At 38.0% G+C, this 18,352-nt stretch overlaps 1 protein-coding gene across 1 annotated transcript in view; it reads left to right on the forward strand.

Annotated features, from left to right (window-relative positions):
* The window catches only part of LOC306645603 (tudor domain-containing protein 7-like), a 71,489-nt gene that overhangs the window by 19,955 nt on the left and 33,182 nt on the right, over positions 1–18,352 (forward strand). Inside the window, 5 exon segments of the mRNA XM_079113510.1 lie at positions 1,875–2,016; positions 2,868–3,081; positions 4,877–4,950; positions 7,195–7,412; positions 17,631–18,217. Of these exon segments, the coding sequence (XP_078969636.1) occupies positions 1,875–2,016; positions 2,868–3,081; positions 4,877–4,950; positions 7,195–7,412; positions 17,631–18,217 (1,235 nt within the window).

Here is an 18,352-nt window from a genome sequence, read left to right on the forward strand (position 1 = left end):
TACGATCATATTATTTTCCCACTGAAGTCCTTCAACTTATCCAGAAGAAAATTATGTGTAGTATGAGTCATGTGGTGGCAGCAGATAAGTCTTTGCATTTTCACTGTCTCAACAGTGTCACTTCTTGCCCTTTGTACAGTATGATAGATGTGGACAGACACCACCCAAAAGACAAATGAAAACACCTCTCCCCTCCTGTCATTTGTTGGGTACATTTCTACATATGTAAATACACAGAACAAGTCTGGTATTTTCTCACCCAAACTTACATATTGGTTCCTCTGGTGGTGGCTGGGAGGAAGAGGGAACCAGGATTAGGAGAGCCTTCAGAGGGGAAGTTTATCTATTTACAGTAATTTTTATAAGATAAAATATAACTTAGTTATATATTAATAATAAAATATACTTTGGCATCTTTAAGTTCTTTCTGTCCACTTAAACCATACATCATTATAACATGTGACACAGTATTTTCTACTTATTTTCTTTGCCTTTCTCTTTTTCCTTCCTATTTCTTGAAAATGAAGGACTGGGAGTTTTTTTTGCTCCTCATTGTTGGTACTTAATATGTGTTGAATGCATGAATGATCACATCAGGATTAATTAATAAATTCATCATGCTTCATATAGTTACTGTACTATAATTTAAATAAAATTTGGCACCCTGTTTTAGACATTCACCTGTTTCTAGTATTTAACTATTAAAATATTCCTTGTTACACATATTGGGATAGATAGCTTTTTTTCTTTTGAATTATGTTCTTGTAATATATTCTCAGGAATAGAAATACTGGACCAAAGAGTAGGAACATGTTTTGGCTGTGGCATAAATCCTCATTGATTTTCTGTTCTTGATTTCCACTTAAGATTTAAAGACTTGTAAACTAAATGGGACTTTAGAGATCATCTAAAGTCTCCATGCTGCAATACTTTTTCTGATATTCTGTATATCATACCAATTTTTATATTATTATTATTATTATTATTATTATTGCTATTATTTTGGTACCAGGCGTTGAACCCAGGGCCACTCACCACTGAGCCACATTCCCATCCCTTTATTTTTTTAACTTTTGGGACAGGGTCTTGATTAAGTTGCTTTGAGCCTCTCTACATTGCTGAGGCTATCTTTGAACTTGGAATCCTCCTACCTCAGCCTCCCCAAGTCCCTAGAATTACAGGCATGCACCACCACACCTGGCTCCCAGTTTTTTTTTTTTAAATAAAACATCAGAAGCTGAGCCTCTGTGTTTTAAGCATTTGTGGAGAGTCCAGGGACTCTGTTCTGTTTTGCCCTCACAGTGGCAATTCTGTGGCTCTAGTGAACACAGTTGGAGAAACAATGGTTTATACCACCCCTGTTTACAGCTGAGAATGCTGAGATTTTGTTGCAGGGGCAAGACTAGGATTTAGTGGGCTTGAGAGAGGTAATGCAACATAGTAGTTATAAGAACACACTTTGAACTCAAAAATAATGCCTTCTGTATAACTTGGAAGGTGGCTTAACTTTCTTGAACTTCTGCTTGTAAAATGGGGATAAAGCATATCACATGGATTATATGAGATAATATATGCAGATCACAGGTTTCTTTTAGTTCATTTATTAATCCTGTAGTACCTACTGTATTGTAAATGTTTAATAAACACTTGTTTGAATTTGGAGAAAAATTATTCATTGTACTAGCCTAGGCTTGCTTCTTTTTGTGGGAAATATATTTTGTGCTGTTATTGCCAAGGAGAGAGAGAGAGATGAGTATTTGCATGCAGTTTGATTTGGGACCAGTAAGCTCAGTGAGACCCACTTTTATAAATTGGTCCCAAGGCAGCACTCACCCCTGAGAACCATTTCTCCTTGCCCTGCCCCTGTTGAACAGATTACCTGCTATGCCGTGGCCTGCACAGAAACTGCAAGGATTGCTCAACTTGTGGCTCGTCAGAGGAGTTCTAAAAGGAAAACTGGGAGGCAAGTTAATTGTCAGATGAGAGTGAAGAAAACCATGCCATTTTTTCTAGAAGGTAGGACTTTTTATATATGGTTAAGAAATTTTAACCTTTTCATGAATATATTGTCACAGATAATTCTGGAAATATTGCTTGCATTCATGGTAAACACCAGTTATTTGTTAACATCTGCATGTCAGGAACTAGGATTTCCATTTGAATGAACAGGACGAGCATGACTTAGAAATGACTCAGTTACTAACTGTGTTGGCAAAGCGTAATTTTCTTTTGGTTTATTTGAGGGGAAGCCTCATTCAGAATGTTGAATAAAACTAAGAACCTATGATTTGTTGTCTTATTTAACAAATTATGTCTTTTGATACAAGACCTCTATTTTCAAATAAACATGAATTATGAACAAGTGTCCTAGATAGTGCAGCCCTTGTTTACCCCATTTACCTCAGGGAGCTTACAGTCAGTTCCAAAACTGCACGTTCTCAAGGAATAGTTGAACAATAACATGAAGCAATAGATGATTAAATGTCAGAATGAGCATTTGGGACTAGCAGCCTTCACTGTGAGAGAGAATGCAGTGGAGGGCTTTGTGGCGAAAGGGAGAAGAGCCTAGACTAGAGCAGCGGGTAGGATTTGGATTGACAGAGAAGAGATGGAAGGACCCTGCTGTAGTTACGAGAACGCAAGGTGGCTCCCTCAGAGGTGCCACAGTGGTGGTGAGAGGGCAAGTGAAGAGCCTCACCTGCTGAGTTCTTCCAGTCCTCCACTTCTACTCGGCAGCCCTCGGGGGCCCATCCTCAGACTGTTCTGAGAATAGAGACCCACAGAAAATCTCTGGCTAGTGGAGTGGCATGATGAAAGTAGGGTTTGAGGAAACTAATTGATTCTATTATGTGTACCTAACTTCACAGGAAAACCAAAAGCAACTCTCAGACAACCAGGATTTGCTTCGGATTTTTCTATCAGCAAAAAACCTAATCCAACACTGTTAAGAGACAAAGGAAATGCCCTGGGAGTTAAATCTGATGTTGAAATGCCACCTTATCCAATGCACACGACTCTTGGAAGTGAAGTGTTCAAAGACATTCCAGTGCAGAGGCATGTGACCATGTCCCTCAACAACAGGTATTTGGACTTATCTGACTAAAAGAAGAAGTTTGATGAACCTAGGATCAAAAAGCGTTAAAAATATGCTCAGATTAAGAAAGACTTTCTGTCTTATCTAATATAAGTTCACATGTAGTAGAGAAAGTAATCCACTTTTCCTGGCTATTGTTCTCTGAATGTATCTCTGTTCTGTATTTTCTATGCACTGTGGATAATCTTGTAAAATTCATTTTTAAAGCTCTCACAAGTTGTTCTAAAATGCTCTTGCAGTATAACTTAGCTTTTTCTGAAAACCTTTCGTTATAATTTATTTTGTAAGTTTTAAGTAAAATCTGATTAACTTTATATGTTCCACTTTGTGCCAGTAATCATGCCCATAATTATGCAGCTTCATCAGACATCCATGCAAGAGAGGGCTAGACCAGCATTAATAAGATAACCTGAAAACTTTAGTTTGGGTGTTGTCACTCACTAGCCCAATAAAATAAATTATTTCGTCTTTTGGGTTTATGGTTTTCTCATTTGTTACTGCCTGCGTTTATAAATACAGTTTTATGGAAGCATGGCCATGATCTTTTTACATATGGCATGTGGCTGCTAAGCAGCACAGGGGCATAGTCCCAGTGGTTGTGCAGAGCCTGGATGGCCTGCAAAGCCTAAAATAGCTACTGTAGGATCCTTCACAGAAAAAGATTCTACCCCTGATATTGATGGATTGGCATCCCATTCTTCCATCCTTCCAATTTGAAAATTTGTGCCTTTTCACAATAAATTTATTGTATTCTATCTCTTAAATCAGTGTTTGAAATTTCCATTTCACACAAAAGATAATTTCCTGGGAATCCTCCCCCCAGCTGCTAGAATATTTAGGAAGAATTAATTACTTTTAAAAGTTGGTATAAAGAGTATTATATATTTTTGGAATCTTCTGTTGTTTAGTTACATATATTAATACACAAATATGTTCTTATGATTACATGGAATGAGTGCTTATTGGTAGCCTATAATCATTTCTTTTAGAATTAAACTATTACAAGTAAATGTGCTTTATTTCAAAGAATTGAATTTTTAGAGTCTTTCATACTATTGAAAATTGGGTATTGCTGAGCAAAATGCAGTCATTGATCAATTCCATCATAATTCATTCAATCATTCTTCCAATATCCACTCTTCTTTGCGTGTATCATAAATAATTCATTTTCTCAGTGTCTAGTGGGGGAAAGAGACATGAACAAAAATGGGGTATGGAGGGGGGTTTCTTTGTCCTCATATTTGGAAAATTTTTCCTATGTATATTCGATTCATATAAAGTTATTTTGGTAGAGTATCAAGTAGGGACCTGTTTCTTCTTTTTCAAATAGTTATTTGAACCATCCTTCCATTGTCTGCTTTGAAATTCTACTTTCATTATGTGCTAAGAGAAAATGTAAACTTAATGTTTGTAATATTCTATTGTTTACTTATCTGTCTAGCTATTTTAAATGTTTTAACTTTATAATGTATTTTAAAGTGGAAGGTCCTTCATTTTTGGTTGTATTTCAAAATATTCTTTGCATAGTTTCAAACTGTTTTACCAGTCCTTGAAAGGTAATTATTTGGAACTCTTGACTACCATGTTCTAAAAGAGGTTGTCAAAAGCCTAGTAGTTTAAATTTAGCTTTTAACTCGCTTTTCTCTAGGTAAATATAAAATATGAAAGATGATGCCATATTTCACTTTTCATTTTTTTCCCATTTTGGACTATTCTAATGACTTGTTTTGCTATTCGTGGACGTTTTAAGTGTTTAAAATTTGGTATTCTTTCACACCTTAGGTTTAGCCCAAAGCCATCCTTTCCACCACCTTTTCAGATGCATCTCTCAAGAACCTGTACTAAGGAAGTGAGTGGTATGTTTTCCAAACATCTTTGTGGTACATATTAGCTTCTGGAGCCTCTGGGCCCTAAGAAAAGTATCTGATGGTGGCTTTTGACACTTGTTCTCACCTTCCCCTTGTTGGAATATGCCTCTCTTCCCCTTTTTTTCTGATTCCTTTAAATCATGAATTCAGGTGATTCTAAGACAAAATAATACTTCCAAGGATATTACCATTTTGACTTCAGGCCTTCCTCATACCAGACCTACTTTGTTTCATGTTCATGTGTCATCTCCAGAGATACTTGTGTTCCTCCTCGCCCTCTCCCTGATTAGGGGTCAGGCCCCAAGACTTTGCTGCCTGAGGCCTCACTTATAGGAAATCCCCTGATCCAGATTTAAAGTACACAAATATGGGGTTTAAACTCATTAAAAAAATTCAGCTTTTCCATTGCTTACAAATTGGCACTAAAAACTATGTGTAATGAGCACTAAGCATGTAAATATGAGTATAATTAATTTTTTAGTGTATAAATTCCAAAAGTGCTATTAAGAAGACAGTAGGACACATATAATGAAGTCAAAGAATCTACAGGTTACAAATTCATCCACTCATCTTCTTGTCTTCTCCAACAGTGAGGGTTACAGAATTTTTGAATCTGTGCTTATATACTAGAAGAAGTATAAATGTGATTTTTTACATGATTTGCTCCTTTTAGTGTGATTAGTAATGAGTTGAAATTCTTTTTCTTCCCTTAAGAACACATCTCCAGTGTTTTATGGAAATTAATTGAACAATTTGATTTTTGTTTATCTGAATTATTTTTATGAATGCATTTTCTTAACTATGACCACTCAATAAAGTCATACTCCCTTTTAGAGTTTTAAATTAGCATAAGCTTATTTTGTGGAAATAAGAGGACTTGTTTCAGGAGGATTGCAGGTCACCCATCAGACTGAAATATATACAAATATATACAACCTCCTCTCCTACCGGCTGACAGTCTAGGGTTACTTCCTTTTGTTTACCAACAGGTACAGGAGCTTAGGTGACTCCAGTAGTCCCACAGAGCACGTGTATTTGCAGGGTCAGCTGTCATTAAGGAGAGTCTGGCCAGTTTATAAGAACTAGTTGTTTCCTTCTTTCCAGTCCTTTTATTGTTTGGAAAGAACCTAAATAAATTAGCTACATTCTTAATAAGATACATGGATGTCCTGAACCTCTGTTTTCCATGCCAATCTCAGTCTAGGTCTTCATGGCCTCTGGTGGGAAGAACAGAATCAATTTCTAAGCATCTTCAAGCAACAGCTCCCCTTTTGGCTTCCTGGCATCCTCAGAGTCCAACGTCCCAATGTCTGTCTATATGTATCTGTCAGCCAATTTAAAACAAAATAAAAATTACTGGATCCCAGCAGAAATACTGTTTGATTAAAATATGGATCTATTTTGCACATACATGGTAATTTTTAATATATTCTAATCAGTGTTCCAGTGGAATTTTGAAGATGTTTGGGATAAATTTGATAGTTCTTAAAATATCAGAGCGGTCAACTATAGTGAACTCTCAGATTTCTTTGTCTTAAGATATGAAGTTAGGCATTCTGAATTTTAAATAAATGTAAGAAAGCTAACCACAACTTTATAAATACAAACCATAAAAGATGAATACTGGGGAAACTAAAAATAGTTCAGTTATTATCTATTTCAGGCCTGCATTCATGTTTATAAACTGCAGCTAGGTGAATGTTATAGCTGGATCAGTTTTTGAACCTCGGTGTATTGTGAAATCATTTTCATTAGTAAAGGAGAAAATTATAATCTTAAAACCTGGGCAACTTTTTATCTTCGGTAAATCATTCTTTGAGCTTACTGTTAAGGCACAATTCTTACACTCTGTGAAATATAGCTTTAAATTCAGCATTGCATATATACCTATGCTCCAAAATTTTATCTTAGTTGCAGGAAGGAAAATTGTTGGTTAAATAATAAATTTTATTATTCTTATTTACTTATCAAGATTGTCCTGATGTTTAAACTGTAAAACATCTGCAGAATGAAAGGTCTAAGATCCCCCTTGGGTATCTCTTGAACCCCACCTGTTATTTCAGGGCTAATAGAATGAGGTTGTCATGGGTTTGCTTTGCTTAAACCTTACCCCTTCTAAGATTCTTGGCCTCCACAAGCCCACAGCAAAGCAAAGCCTGGAGCCATAAATGCTAGATAATGGGGATAATCTAAATTGTTAAGCATTAATTCTATCATTTTTTTAATTTAAAGATAATTTTAATCAGACTGTTGAAAAACCAAATGTCACGCCTCCTGCCTCTTACACTTATAAAATGGATGAGGTTCAAAACCGCATAAAGGAAATACTAAACAAGCATAACAATGGCATTTGGATATCTAAACTTCCACATTTTTACAAAGAGTTATATAAAGAAGACCTTAATCAAGGAATTTTACAACTGTTTGAACACTGGCCTCATATTTGCACGGTACGTTTTTTCTTATTCCTCTCTTCTGGTGTCTCCTCCCTCCAGCTTTCCAACCTGAGTTCTTCGTCATCCCACCTTGTATCCAGGGAGCGTGATGCACTGTACATATGTTACCTCGTTAATCTTGATCTCTGAGATTAGCACATGTCTGTTCTTATTTATGTGAGAAGTATGTCAAGGTTGAGGGCACTGTGTGTTGTTGTTGCTGCTGTTACATATTTCGTTTTAAATTATTTTCAAAGTGCATTAACATTTGACAATATGTACTGTATGCCATTTTGTATTGATTGAACTGCTACCATTGAACACTGATAGCTTTGCCATTTTAATAACTTACCAGTAATAATGTTTATTAGCCTCAACTTTTAGTGCTTGCTCTTGAGCATTTTTAAAGACTTTAAGCTGAATAAATTTTGGTTCTTTGACTAAATATTTATATAGTATCTTATTTTTATTTTGAAATTAATATAGTATTTGTATTTAAAATTTTTACAAACTGTCTTCAGAGTAAAAATTTTAAATAGAAAATGATTTATCAGTTCCCATACCTGTTCATACTTGGGAGTTTATGAAATTAATAAGATAATGGATCAGAATAGTTTATTAGAAAATTCAACCAAACATAGAGACTAGTTTCATAAATCCACATGCACCCCCACACCCACTTCTTGATGTTTCTGGTTATTTTTTACTCCATGACAATTACCAGTATTTGTGTAGCTTAATTCGTGACTTTTGGGGACATTTTCATCCTTGCTACTACACCTGTCTACAGAGTTCCAGAACACCTCTGACAGGCACTGGATTTGAGGGAGTACCTACCTCACTGATGTTAGAGCAAGACCTAAAATGGACAGTTTCCTCCCGCATTTCAGTGTTAACTAATTTTGTTGTTGTTATTGTTTTCAGCACTTGAATTTATCTTTCTTGCATGATTATCTTCTGCCCAGTCAGGGTGAACCATGAAGCAGAAGTACAGTATTCCTTTCCTGTCTATGTGCTGTGTCTGGCTCCACTTTGGTAGGGTTGTTTAGATGGAACCACTGGCAGTTGTGAGGTGACAGTGATTTGCTTTGGGAGGCACTGTGTCTAGGATACTCCAAACTGCTAGTCATGGTAATATCTACTGAGATTCTTCAGAACTTTTTTTTAACCTCTGAATATTTTCTGGCAGCTTACTGTTAAGTAGTTTCGAGCTGTTATACCATGGTTCTTTTGAAAGAGCTTTAAGTGGTAGCACCATGGTTATTTTCTCTTTCTTCTAACTTACTTTTGCATTTCTGAAAAACAAACACTGCTAGCATGGCTAGGACTGATGTTAGTGTATAAGCAAAGCCAGACAATCTCAAAGGCAGTGCAGAAAACAGGATGAGAAGAAACTTGGTAACAGATGTCTGTCTGTGTGGCTTGTCATAAACTGAAGAAGAAACCCATTTTCAGTGTATTCATTTCTTTTTTTTAAAGTATTTCATTCAATCATATAAAATATTCTTTGTGTAAAAAAAGATTGAAAATTAAAATTATAAGAAATTTAAAAATCACCCTTAGTCTAACCACCCCAAAATAAACACTTGCAGATATTTCCCTTTGAATCTCAGAATGGACAGGATCACTTCAGGGGCCAAATAGCAGCTCCGAAATTTTACTTTCGTAACATAAGCTGTATCCTAAGGATGTTGGATGACATTTTGATGCAGGCAGAAATATTCTTTGAATCTGTTGTTCTTAAGCTTTTGTATGTCTCAGACAGAAAAATATGTAATGAGCATTTTGAAAGGTAAAGAGAATATAGAGTCTTTAGAAAGGTGAACCAGTTTTATGGTGTCCTAGGCAACTTGGGAGGGAAGTGGGAATTGTGCAGAAGCTGTTTTGGAAGCACAGAGCTCCGAAGGCAGTTAGGCTGCAGACCAAGAAAGCTGAAATCCAGGTGATTGGGTCCTGGGAGGATAGTCACACCTCCTGGCTGTTCAGAACTGTGGTCTTGTTAATTAGGTTCTTCTTGACTGTTGTGTCTGGCTGGTATTTATATAGTGCTTGTGTGCCACCACTGACCTGAGTGCTATGGATAAAACAGAAGGCGAGGTGGACAGTGGTCCTTGCCTGTAGGGAACTTGTCTGGTGGGGAAAATAAACACTAAGCAAATAATGATAAGCCTACATTGTTGTGAGGGAGAAAAGCAGAGTGTGGAGGGAATGTGTAAACAGGACTTAGTGGACTTAGTCTGCTGCCCGGGGAGGTGCCTGATAAACTAAAGTCTGACAATTGGAGTAATTTATGGAAGAAGACAAAAGAAATATCTTGTGTCAGAGCCCTGGAGTTTTCAGGAAGCTGAAGGAAGTTCAAGAACAAAGTGTCCCAGTTGATTGGGAGGCTGGGGCAGGAGGATCGCAAGTTCAAAGCCAGCATCAGCAACTTAACGAGACCCTAAGTAACTCAATGAGACCCTGTCTCTAAATAAAATACTGAAAGTGCTGGGGATGTGGCTCAGGGGTTAAGCACCCCTTGGTTCAATTCCTGGTACCAAAAAAAAAAAAGAGAGAGAGAGAGAGAGAGTGTGTTTCAAAAGAAACTGACAGTAAGGCAGAAGCCACATTGCTTATCAGAGTCATCATTTGGTAGAAATTAGCACTTCCTGCCCTGAGGTCACCCAGGATCGTGGCCTCTGACCGACTTTGATTTCATAAAATTCCCACACTTAGAACTCTGACTGTTGAATACCAGTTCAGTAGGAGAAAGATGAAACAGCACTGTGCTAAAATCAGAGAAGTTGGTGTTGCTCTTCTGGAATTTAAAGCAGAAACTACTCTTAGGGCGTTAATAGAGTAGAAAGAATGTTGGTCAAAATTCTCTGCTGTGAAACCCGGGCGGAGAGAGAAATCGCTCCATCCTGTTAGCCACATGTCTTGCTGGAAACAGAATGAAGAGCTGAGGGGCTGAACTAGAGGTGCCCAGCTGAGAAGAGCTTCTGCCATAGTTGCAAGACCTACTGGGAGGCCACTGCAAGACTGCCCGAGAAGCATTCTAGGTCGGGCCCATGGCATACCAGGCCTTAAGCATAGAACACGACATTTTGTGAGTGACAGCATAAATTATGGAACATAAAGTGTGAATGGGGGGATGCCTACTTATACTAATTAATAGTAGATATTACAAAGAGGTTTTACTATGAATTTTACAATTTATTTTTGTTATGTGACATTTTTTATCCATTTGATATCACTGAGTTTTGAGTTGTTTAGTACTCCTCAGAGTACTTAAAAATTCCAAATTCCATCAATATAGCAATGTGGGAAACATCCAAGGAAGCAACAGCAGTTCTGCCACTCATGTAGGGATGTTTTTATATTTTGTATGTTTAGGAATCTGTCTAAACTTTAGCTGTGGTAACCAGATGTGTAAGATAATAAAGCATCTTTCAGCCCATGCAAAATGAATTGCCTTTTTAAAAAACTTGGATATTTCTAGATTGATAGGAAACAACTCAGATCCCTGAGAAAGTGAAACATAATCAAACAGTAGTGGACATCCTCACTACTCAACCCTAAGGGTATCAACTACAGCCATCCAGCAGTGCCAACAGAAGCAGTGGTGGAAGGTAAACTGAGGCCTTGGAAGTATAGCCATATAGTTTTAAAATGGAATCTGATTTCTTTTCCAAAGTTTTACCAATAAAAAGAGATAGTAAATGTATGTTACTGGATCAGTGTTAAAATTTTGTGTCAGTGAACATCTGAATAGAAGAAAGATGAAACAGCACTGTGCTAAAATCTGAGAAGTTGGTGTTGCTGTTCTGGAATTTGAAGCAGAAACTACCTGTAGGATGTTAACAGAATGGAAAGAATGTGGGCTCTTAGATTTGTCCCTTACCATTTCTTAGCTCTATCATCTTCATGCAAATCATCCTCTCACAGTTCCAGTCTACTCTAAAATGCGACAGTTCTACCCATGTCGGAGGGTGGTTGTGAGAATTAAATAAGGTAAAAGGTACAAAGCAGCTGCCAGAATAGTATTAAAAAAACAGAAGGTGTTTAGTAAAAGGTAGCTGCTTTTGAGAGGCAGTGCAGCTTTCAGCAGACCAAAACCATAATGAATAGGGACATGTCCAGCAAGTCTTATGGGGAAGTCATCTCAGTGAAAACAGAAGAGAAGCTAGAGAAAAGAACGAAGTTCAAATTGAAAATCAATATGGAGCAATGGTTGAAATGAAGTCGAGGAACTGATACTCCAAGACAAGTGTTTCTGTCCTTGTAGGGAACAGATTCCTCTCCTGTACCAACCCTTGCCGAAGGTACTGAGTGCAGGGAAGGCCTCCAGTGCACAATGAAAGCCACAGTTACCAGTAGGGATCAGCCCAGAAAGCTCTGCACTTGCTTAACCGGAAGATTCCATCATCTTCCTGAAGGAACATGCGAGCAAACAGCTTAATCTTGGGCCGTGTGAAGGAAAATGGCTTGAAGTTCATTTAATATGAATGGTTTCAGGGTGTCTGAAGAGGAGAGCATCAGTGAAAATTTTTCCTTAGGTGAAGGTGTGGGAATGAGAGAGCATTGGCCTTAAAATATAGAGTCTATAAAACTACTTATTCAAGATGGTGCAAAGAGTTTCCCTAGGTAGATGGTTTGTGAACAGTCAGGGTTACAACAGGACTTTTTCCATTCACCTTTAATTAAATCTGTGGAATGTGCTCTTACACAGTCATAAATAGAATCAATTGAAAAACCACTTCTGAGTATCTTGGGTTTATCATCACTAATATCAGTAAATGCTGCAGAGGTGGATGTGGATGTAAGTGGCATGGAACATTGAGTTAGATGTTATAGCTGGTCTCCGTGTTTTCCTGCCTACAGTACATGATCCCCCTACTGCTCTTACACACTTACTCATCAGTTTGTCTTCACTGTGACTCAGTGACATCATTGGGGACCATTTCCTCATCTCTTTCTCAATCCTCAACTTTTCCAGTACTTCTCAGCCTTAGAACAAAAAACTGTTAAGAAGTCCATCCACCAATCAGCCTTTCCGTAAATTGATTGCACCTAATCATAAGGTGCAAACTTCTGGTCAGTGACTCCAGGTTTTCATTGTTGCTGGGCACCAAAGGGTCTTTTATTCATTACTTAAATCAAATTGGCTTGCTTTTAGGATTTTTTATTTTTTATTTTTTTAGTTCATAACCATTGCTAATGCTTAAGAGTGCTGAAAAGCAGGTCTTCAGGAAAATGTGACTTTACTGCACCCAGATTTCTACTGAGTGGTGACCATATAAAATGCAGTTTAGAACTTAAAGCTTCAACACTGAAACTGACTACTCCATGGAAACCCAACTGTGTTTCTTGATTTAGTTGGTTGATACAAATTCTGTTATAGAATCCCAAAGAAAATTCTAATTCCATGGAGACAGTAAGCTCACCTCAGTGGCGCATGCTACAGAATTAGCAAGTGAGCTTTCTGAGACTCAAAGGAGTTTGGCTTCAAGAGCTTTATGTTTGCAACACAGTAAACTATAAATGGAGAAGTGAAGACCTCTTAGAGTTAAGGAGAAGAAAGTTTCTAGGCACATAGGATGAAGATTTTTATTTGTATGAACAAATAGATTACCAAAGAAATTAATGTTTTAAGATCTCACATCTATGAAATCTAAAGTGTCTACTTGAAACTTACAGAAATCCAGACAGGTATGATAATTCCCAAGATGGCAGAGATCAAGCTGAATATAATGAACTTGTGGGTACAACAAGTTAAGGCATATGTGATGTTGAATCTTCTGATGATCACCAAAGGAGGTGGCTTGTTTCCATGGCATATAGAACTCATCTTTTATGTTACCTGTCTCTCCTGTTGGGAGGTGGGCATGGGAATCCATATGTAGGATGTACACTATATGTAGAATTACAGGTCATGGTGATGGGATGGACAAAGTCAGAAAAAAGATGTAGAGCCACAAAACAAAGTAAAACATGAAGGAGAAGGGCACGATTTTGATCCCCCTACTTGAGTCAGTGAAGGAGGTCTTTTGATTCCCCCCTCACCTAAATCAAGGGGACCTTAGGAATGAGAAGCTATGAAAGCCCCCTTTTCAGGACTGGGACTGGTGGCACATGCCTGTAATCCCAGTGACTCAGTAGGCTAAGACAGGAGGGTCACAAGTTTGAGGCCAGCCTCAGCCACGTAGCAAGACCCTCAACAACTATTAAGACCCTATCTCAAAATAAAAGATAAAGAAGGCTGGGGATGTCAAGTGCCCTGGGTTAGATCCCCAGTAGAAAAACAAAACAAAGCAAAACTCTCACCTGAAATGGTTAATTATCACACCAAGGAAATACTAAAAGTCATGTTTTTTTTGGGGGGTGGGGCGGGGAGTGTGTACTGGGGATTGAACTCAGGGGCACTCAACCACTGATCTACATCCCCAGCCCTGTTTCTGTATTTTATTTAGAGACAGGGTCTCACTGAGTTGTTTAGTATCTCACTTTTGCTGAGACTGGCTTTGAACTTACTATCCTCCTGCCTCAGCCTCCCAAGCCGCTGAGATTACAGGCGTATGCATTCCCTGATAAAAGCCATGTTTTGAGTAGGTGTTGACTTATGTGACCATGTGTGAAGACCAGGAGCAGCTGCTCTGGGAGGAGACAGGAGATGAGCATGTGACACTCATCAGTTGTTCCAGAGCTTCAGCCACAGCACCTTGCCGTAGAATAGCTCCTCAGCTCAGAGACTCTTGGAGGCTAGGAGAGGGAGCAGTAGGCTGTCTTTCCTAAGCCCATTGCCAAACAATTAAAAAGATGACATGTTCTGAGTAGGACAGATAGCAGTCACAGTAGGGTGCCTGGGAGAGCAAGTTTCTATTTGTATGAAAACTTTTAAACAAAAGAGTTTAAGCTGAAAAGAAGTCAAATTTGTTTTATATATTTTTATATATAGTATATGTGTGTTAGATTAAATGTTTATGTATGTTTTTGATTATATATTTTTTAACTCTAAATCATGTTTCATTAATTTTTTCCTTTGAATTGAGAAACCTTTAAGTCATTCTCCAAAGATTAGTTAACCAAGTGTGTGGACCAGGCATATTGTTCCATAACATTAAATCTATCCACAAGTATTTGCCTGAAGTGTTAAAGGATATCTGAATCAACTCATTTGAGTATCAGGTTCCATTCCTAATGTCAGGTATGCCTTTACTGCTTATTTTAGTAAATGTTTGTTTGAATATAAAGAGGCCAAGACACTGAAGAACAGGTGGAATTTATGCACATAACCAACCCCTTTTGAGATTAAGAAGCCATTAAATATTGGAAAGTGCCCACAATTCAAGGAACTAGTCTTTGGTAGGAGTGAGTATCTATCTTAATAAAAATACAACTGCTGAAGAAAGAAACCTGTCTTCTAGTTTAGATGACTATTTGGCAGTTGTTTGGGCTTTGAATGAATTTGGGCTTACAGGTCAAAAATTTGTTTTGTAGGCTGATTGGCAAAGTTTGACTTAACTGCTACAGATAGTCCTGGAAGCTTATTACCACTTCCAGTTGACTTTTAAACATTATCATGAAGTAAAGGCCAGAAAAACAGAATTCTGCTCCTGTCCTGAACCAATACATATTAAATGGACATAATGTTCTGTTGAAGGCAGTGATGCCAAGTGGACACAGTGGCACATGCCTGTGATCCCTGCCACTCTGGAAGCTAAGACAGGAGGATCAAATATGAGGCCAGCATAGGCAACTTAGTGAGACTCTATCTCAAAATTTAAAAAGGGGGTGCTGGGATGTAGCTGAGGGGTAGAGCATCCCTAGGTTCACTCCCCAGCTCCCCAGCACCACCAAAAGAAAAAGACAATAATTCCTACTTGGAAGATCTCATTGTGCTGGTCATGTTCAGAGATCATATTGGGAGGTTTGCTAAAATTAAGTGCTTTATTAGGTCATTGGTCCTGATGATATTTGAGGCTCAGATGGGAATTAAGACTTTGGGACTGGAAGGGGGAGACTCTAAATAAACATTGAGGCATCCCATATTCTTAGTTGACTCCTTGGAAAGAAAAGAATCATGAAGCAGAAGAACCTTCTTAACCTCTTATGGGTTAGAAGAAGCCATATGGACAGTTGGGAGATGAGGCTTATGAAAGTTATTTTAGATGAATAAGATGGGCTATCCCTCAAACAGAAATTAGCTTCTGCTGTCCACTCCAGAGAAGACCTTGAGAGGAGATTGGGAGATGAGAACTGATGTAGAGTTTTAAGATGGGCCCTGCAGGCTCATCTGGTTTTGGATAGAGTACTACCATGTATGGATCTCAAATTATACTCATTGGGATTCTCTACTAGTGAATCACTCACACAGAATTCTGTTTTCTTTTTCATTTGTCTCAAAAGTATGTTTTTCATACCTTTGGATGCCCAGACTAAATTCTTGCACCTTATCTGGTGTCTTAAAGCACAGTACAAATTGGCGTTTTTAGATTCCATGTTTCAAGAAATGGACTAACCATGGAGAGAAGGATGAGAAACGCTCCAAATATTTGTGCTCCTATGGCTAGCCTTTAGGGACATAAATTGTAAGTTAGGTAGTATGCCATCCAGAATGTGTGCCAGCAGGAGTCCACAGTTGGTGACAGGAAGCTCTTGCAGCTGGTAGAACGGCCATAGATCCCTTCTGCTGTCATTTTATCTTTAGGTTTTTCAGGCAAGAACTTTTTTACTCAATCCTCAAAACTTAAGAAACACACATTGGCAGAAGAATGAGGAGGAAAACCTAATGTTTTCTACTTAGTTAATATCATGTTTCTTATGTATCATCTAGAATGTAGTGAGACCAAATAAAGGGAACCTTTTAATATCTATTCGTGCCTGTCTCTGGTGACAAGGCAGTACCCTCTTTCCTTTACACAGGCACTTCTGTGTTCTTTGTAAGCTGTAAGGAGAGTGAAGAAAATGGAGTCAGTGTTCTTTACTAATAAGCTGCCCACACAGCATCTTAAATGCTCTTCTTTTGGTAGGGTGGGGTTTCCCATAAGTCTGTACTATTACCCTGATGGATCTTCCTCGGGGCTTAAATTGCAGCTAAGGAATAGCTGCATAGGACCTGATAGAATAGGAACATTTCAGAAGGCAATGAATATTACCTTCAGCCTAATGGCCAGTACAGGGTTTAAGAAACTGTTTTTATAGAAGGCCAGATAGTAATTGTCTTAGGCTTTGCAGGCTCTAAAATGTAGAACTGTGCAGCCATGACACATCATGCAGGCTCTCATGACTGTTCTACAGCTGGAGCGCAAAAGCAGCTACAGGTAACACACAGTCCAGTGGGCATGAGAGCACTTCAGCAAGGTTTCATGTACACTGAATTTCATGTAATTTTCACACCATGAAATAATAATTCTTTTGATTTTTTTAAAACTTTTTAAAAATACAAAATTATTCCCAACTCATGAGCCATGAGCTGTACTGGGCTGCTGGCTGTAGTTCACCAGCCCCTGGACTAGCAGTAGGAAGGCCTAGAACTTAAAATAATGAAGTTATACATCAGTTTCTCTTTCTTTCTTATATAAAAAAGATGTATCAAGCTCTGCCTTCATGCATGGCATGCACATAAAATTAGAAATTGGATGACATACAAATGCTAGGTATTTTTAACACTTGTTCATTGTAGTGACAACACTTTCAGATAACTTTATGCTATGGTGGTTGTAAAAATTGTACCTTGTCTTTGGGGCATCTTTTTCTAAATAATGGAAAGTTGAGCATTTCCTCAGAATATTGCAGAAGAAGAGAGAGAGCTCTCTCTGTTTTGTCTATTTTCTAATGTTCTTCCCAGTGGTTTATTCCTGACAGTGATTATATCTGTTCATAGCTCCATTTCTTCTTGGATTCAGTCCATTTTGTAAGCTATTGCTTTGGATTTGGCAGAGAGAGCCAAATGAGCAGCACACTTAGAACAGGGCAAAAGCATTCATAATATCCTAGGGCAATTGGAGACTAGGTGCCTCATAAGGGAAGTTGATACAATTTTATTTTCATTGTTTATGAAATATGGCTCATATTATTTTCAGGTGAAGGCAATGCATTCAAATCTTAGTAATTGAGAAGAATAAAATGTGTGCTTTTATGTGTGATCAGTTTAAAAACAGTGTTGCTATCAAATATAAAATGCATTAATGTGTTTTCAAGTAGCTTATAGTCATTGAATTGTCAGTCCTTTGCTTTCTTTGAAATTTTCAGGTGGAAAAACCTTGCAGTGGTGGTCAAGATTTGCTTCTTTATCCAGCTAAGAGAAAGCAGCTTTTGAGAAGTGAACCGGACACTGAAAAAGTGCTTCCATCCCCACTACCTGCTCCCAAACAAACACCACCATTGAAAGGGAGTGCAGCAGTCATGCCAGTGGACATCAAAGAGAAAGTGGCGGAGCTGCTGGTGAGGTACACCAGTGGCCTTTGGGCTAGTGCACTCCCCAAAGCATTTGAAGATGTGTACAGAGTAAAATTCCCCGAGGATGCCTTAAAAAATCTTGCCTCACTTTCTGATGTGTGTACCATAGACTACATTTCTGGAAACCCCCAGAAGGCTATTCTCTATGCTAAACTTCCATCACCCACTGACCAGATTCTAAAGGATGAAGGGCAAGCACAAGGTGATTATGATATCAAGACTATGATTGAACAAGAATATTTGCAGTTGGAAAAAAACATTGCTGAAACTTCCGAAACCTTCATGGAGGACATAACAGTCCCTCCTTTGGTGATTCCAACTGAGGCATCCCCATCTGTGTTGGTGGTTGAACTGAGCAACACAAATGAAGTGGTCATCAGGCAAGTTGCATTTTCTAATTCTTTAGGATGCTTGTCTACTGTTATCACTTGACTGTTCTTGTGGATGTTGGGGATCAAAGGAAGAATAACATATTCTTAGTTCTCTAGAGTTTTATAGGGAAGTATAATAACATA

Source organism: Sciurus vulgaris (assembly GCF_902686455.1).
Source record: "Sciurus vulgaris genome assembly, chromosome: 15".
In the NCBI taxonomy this organism is placed as follows: domain Eukaryota; kingdom Metazoa; phylum Chordata; class Mammalia; order Rodentia; family Sciuridae; genus Sciurus; species Sciurus vulgaris.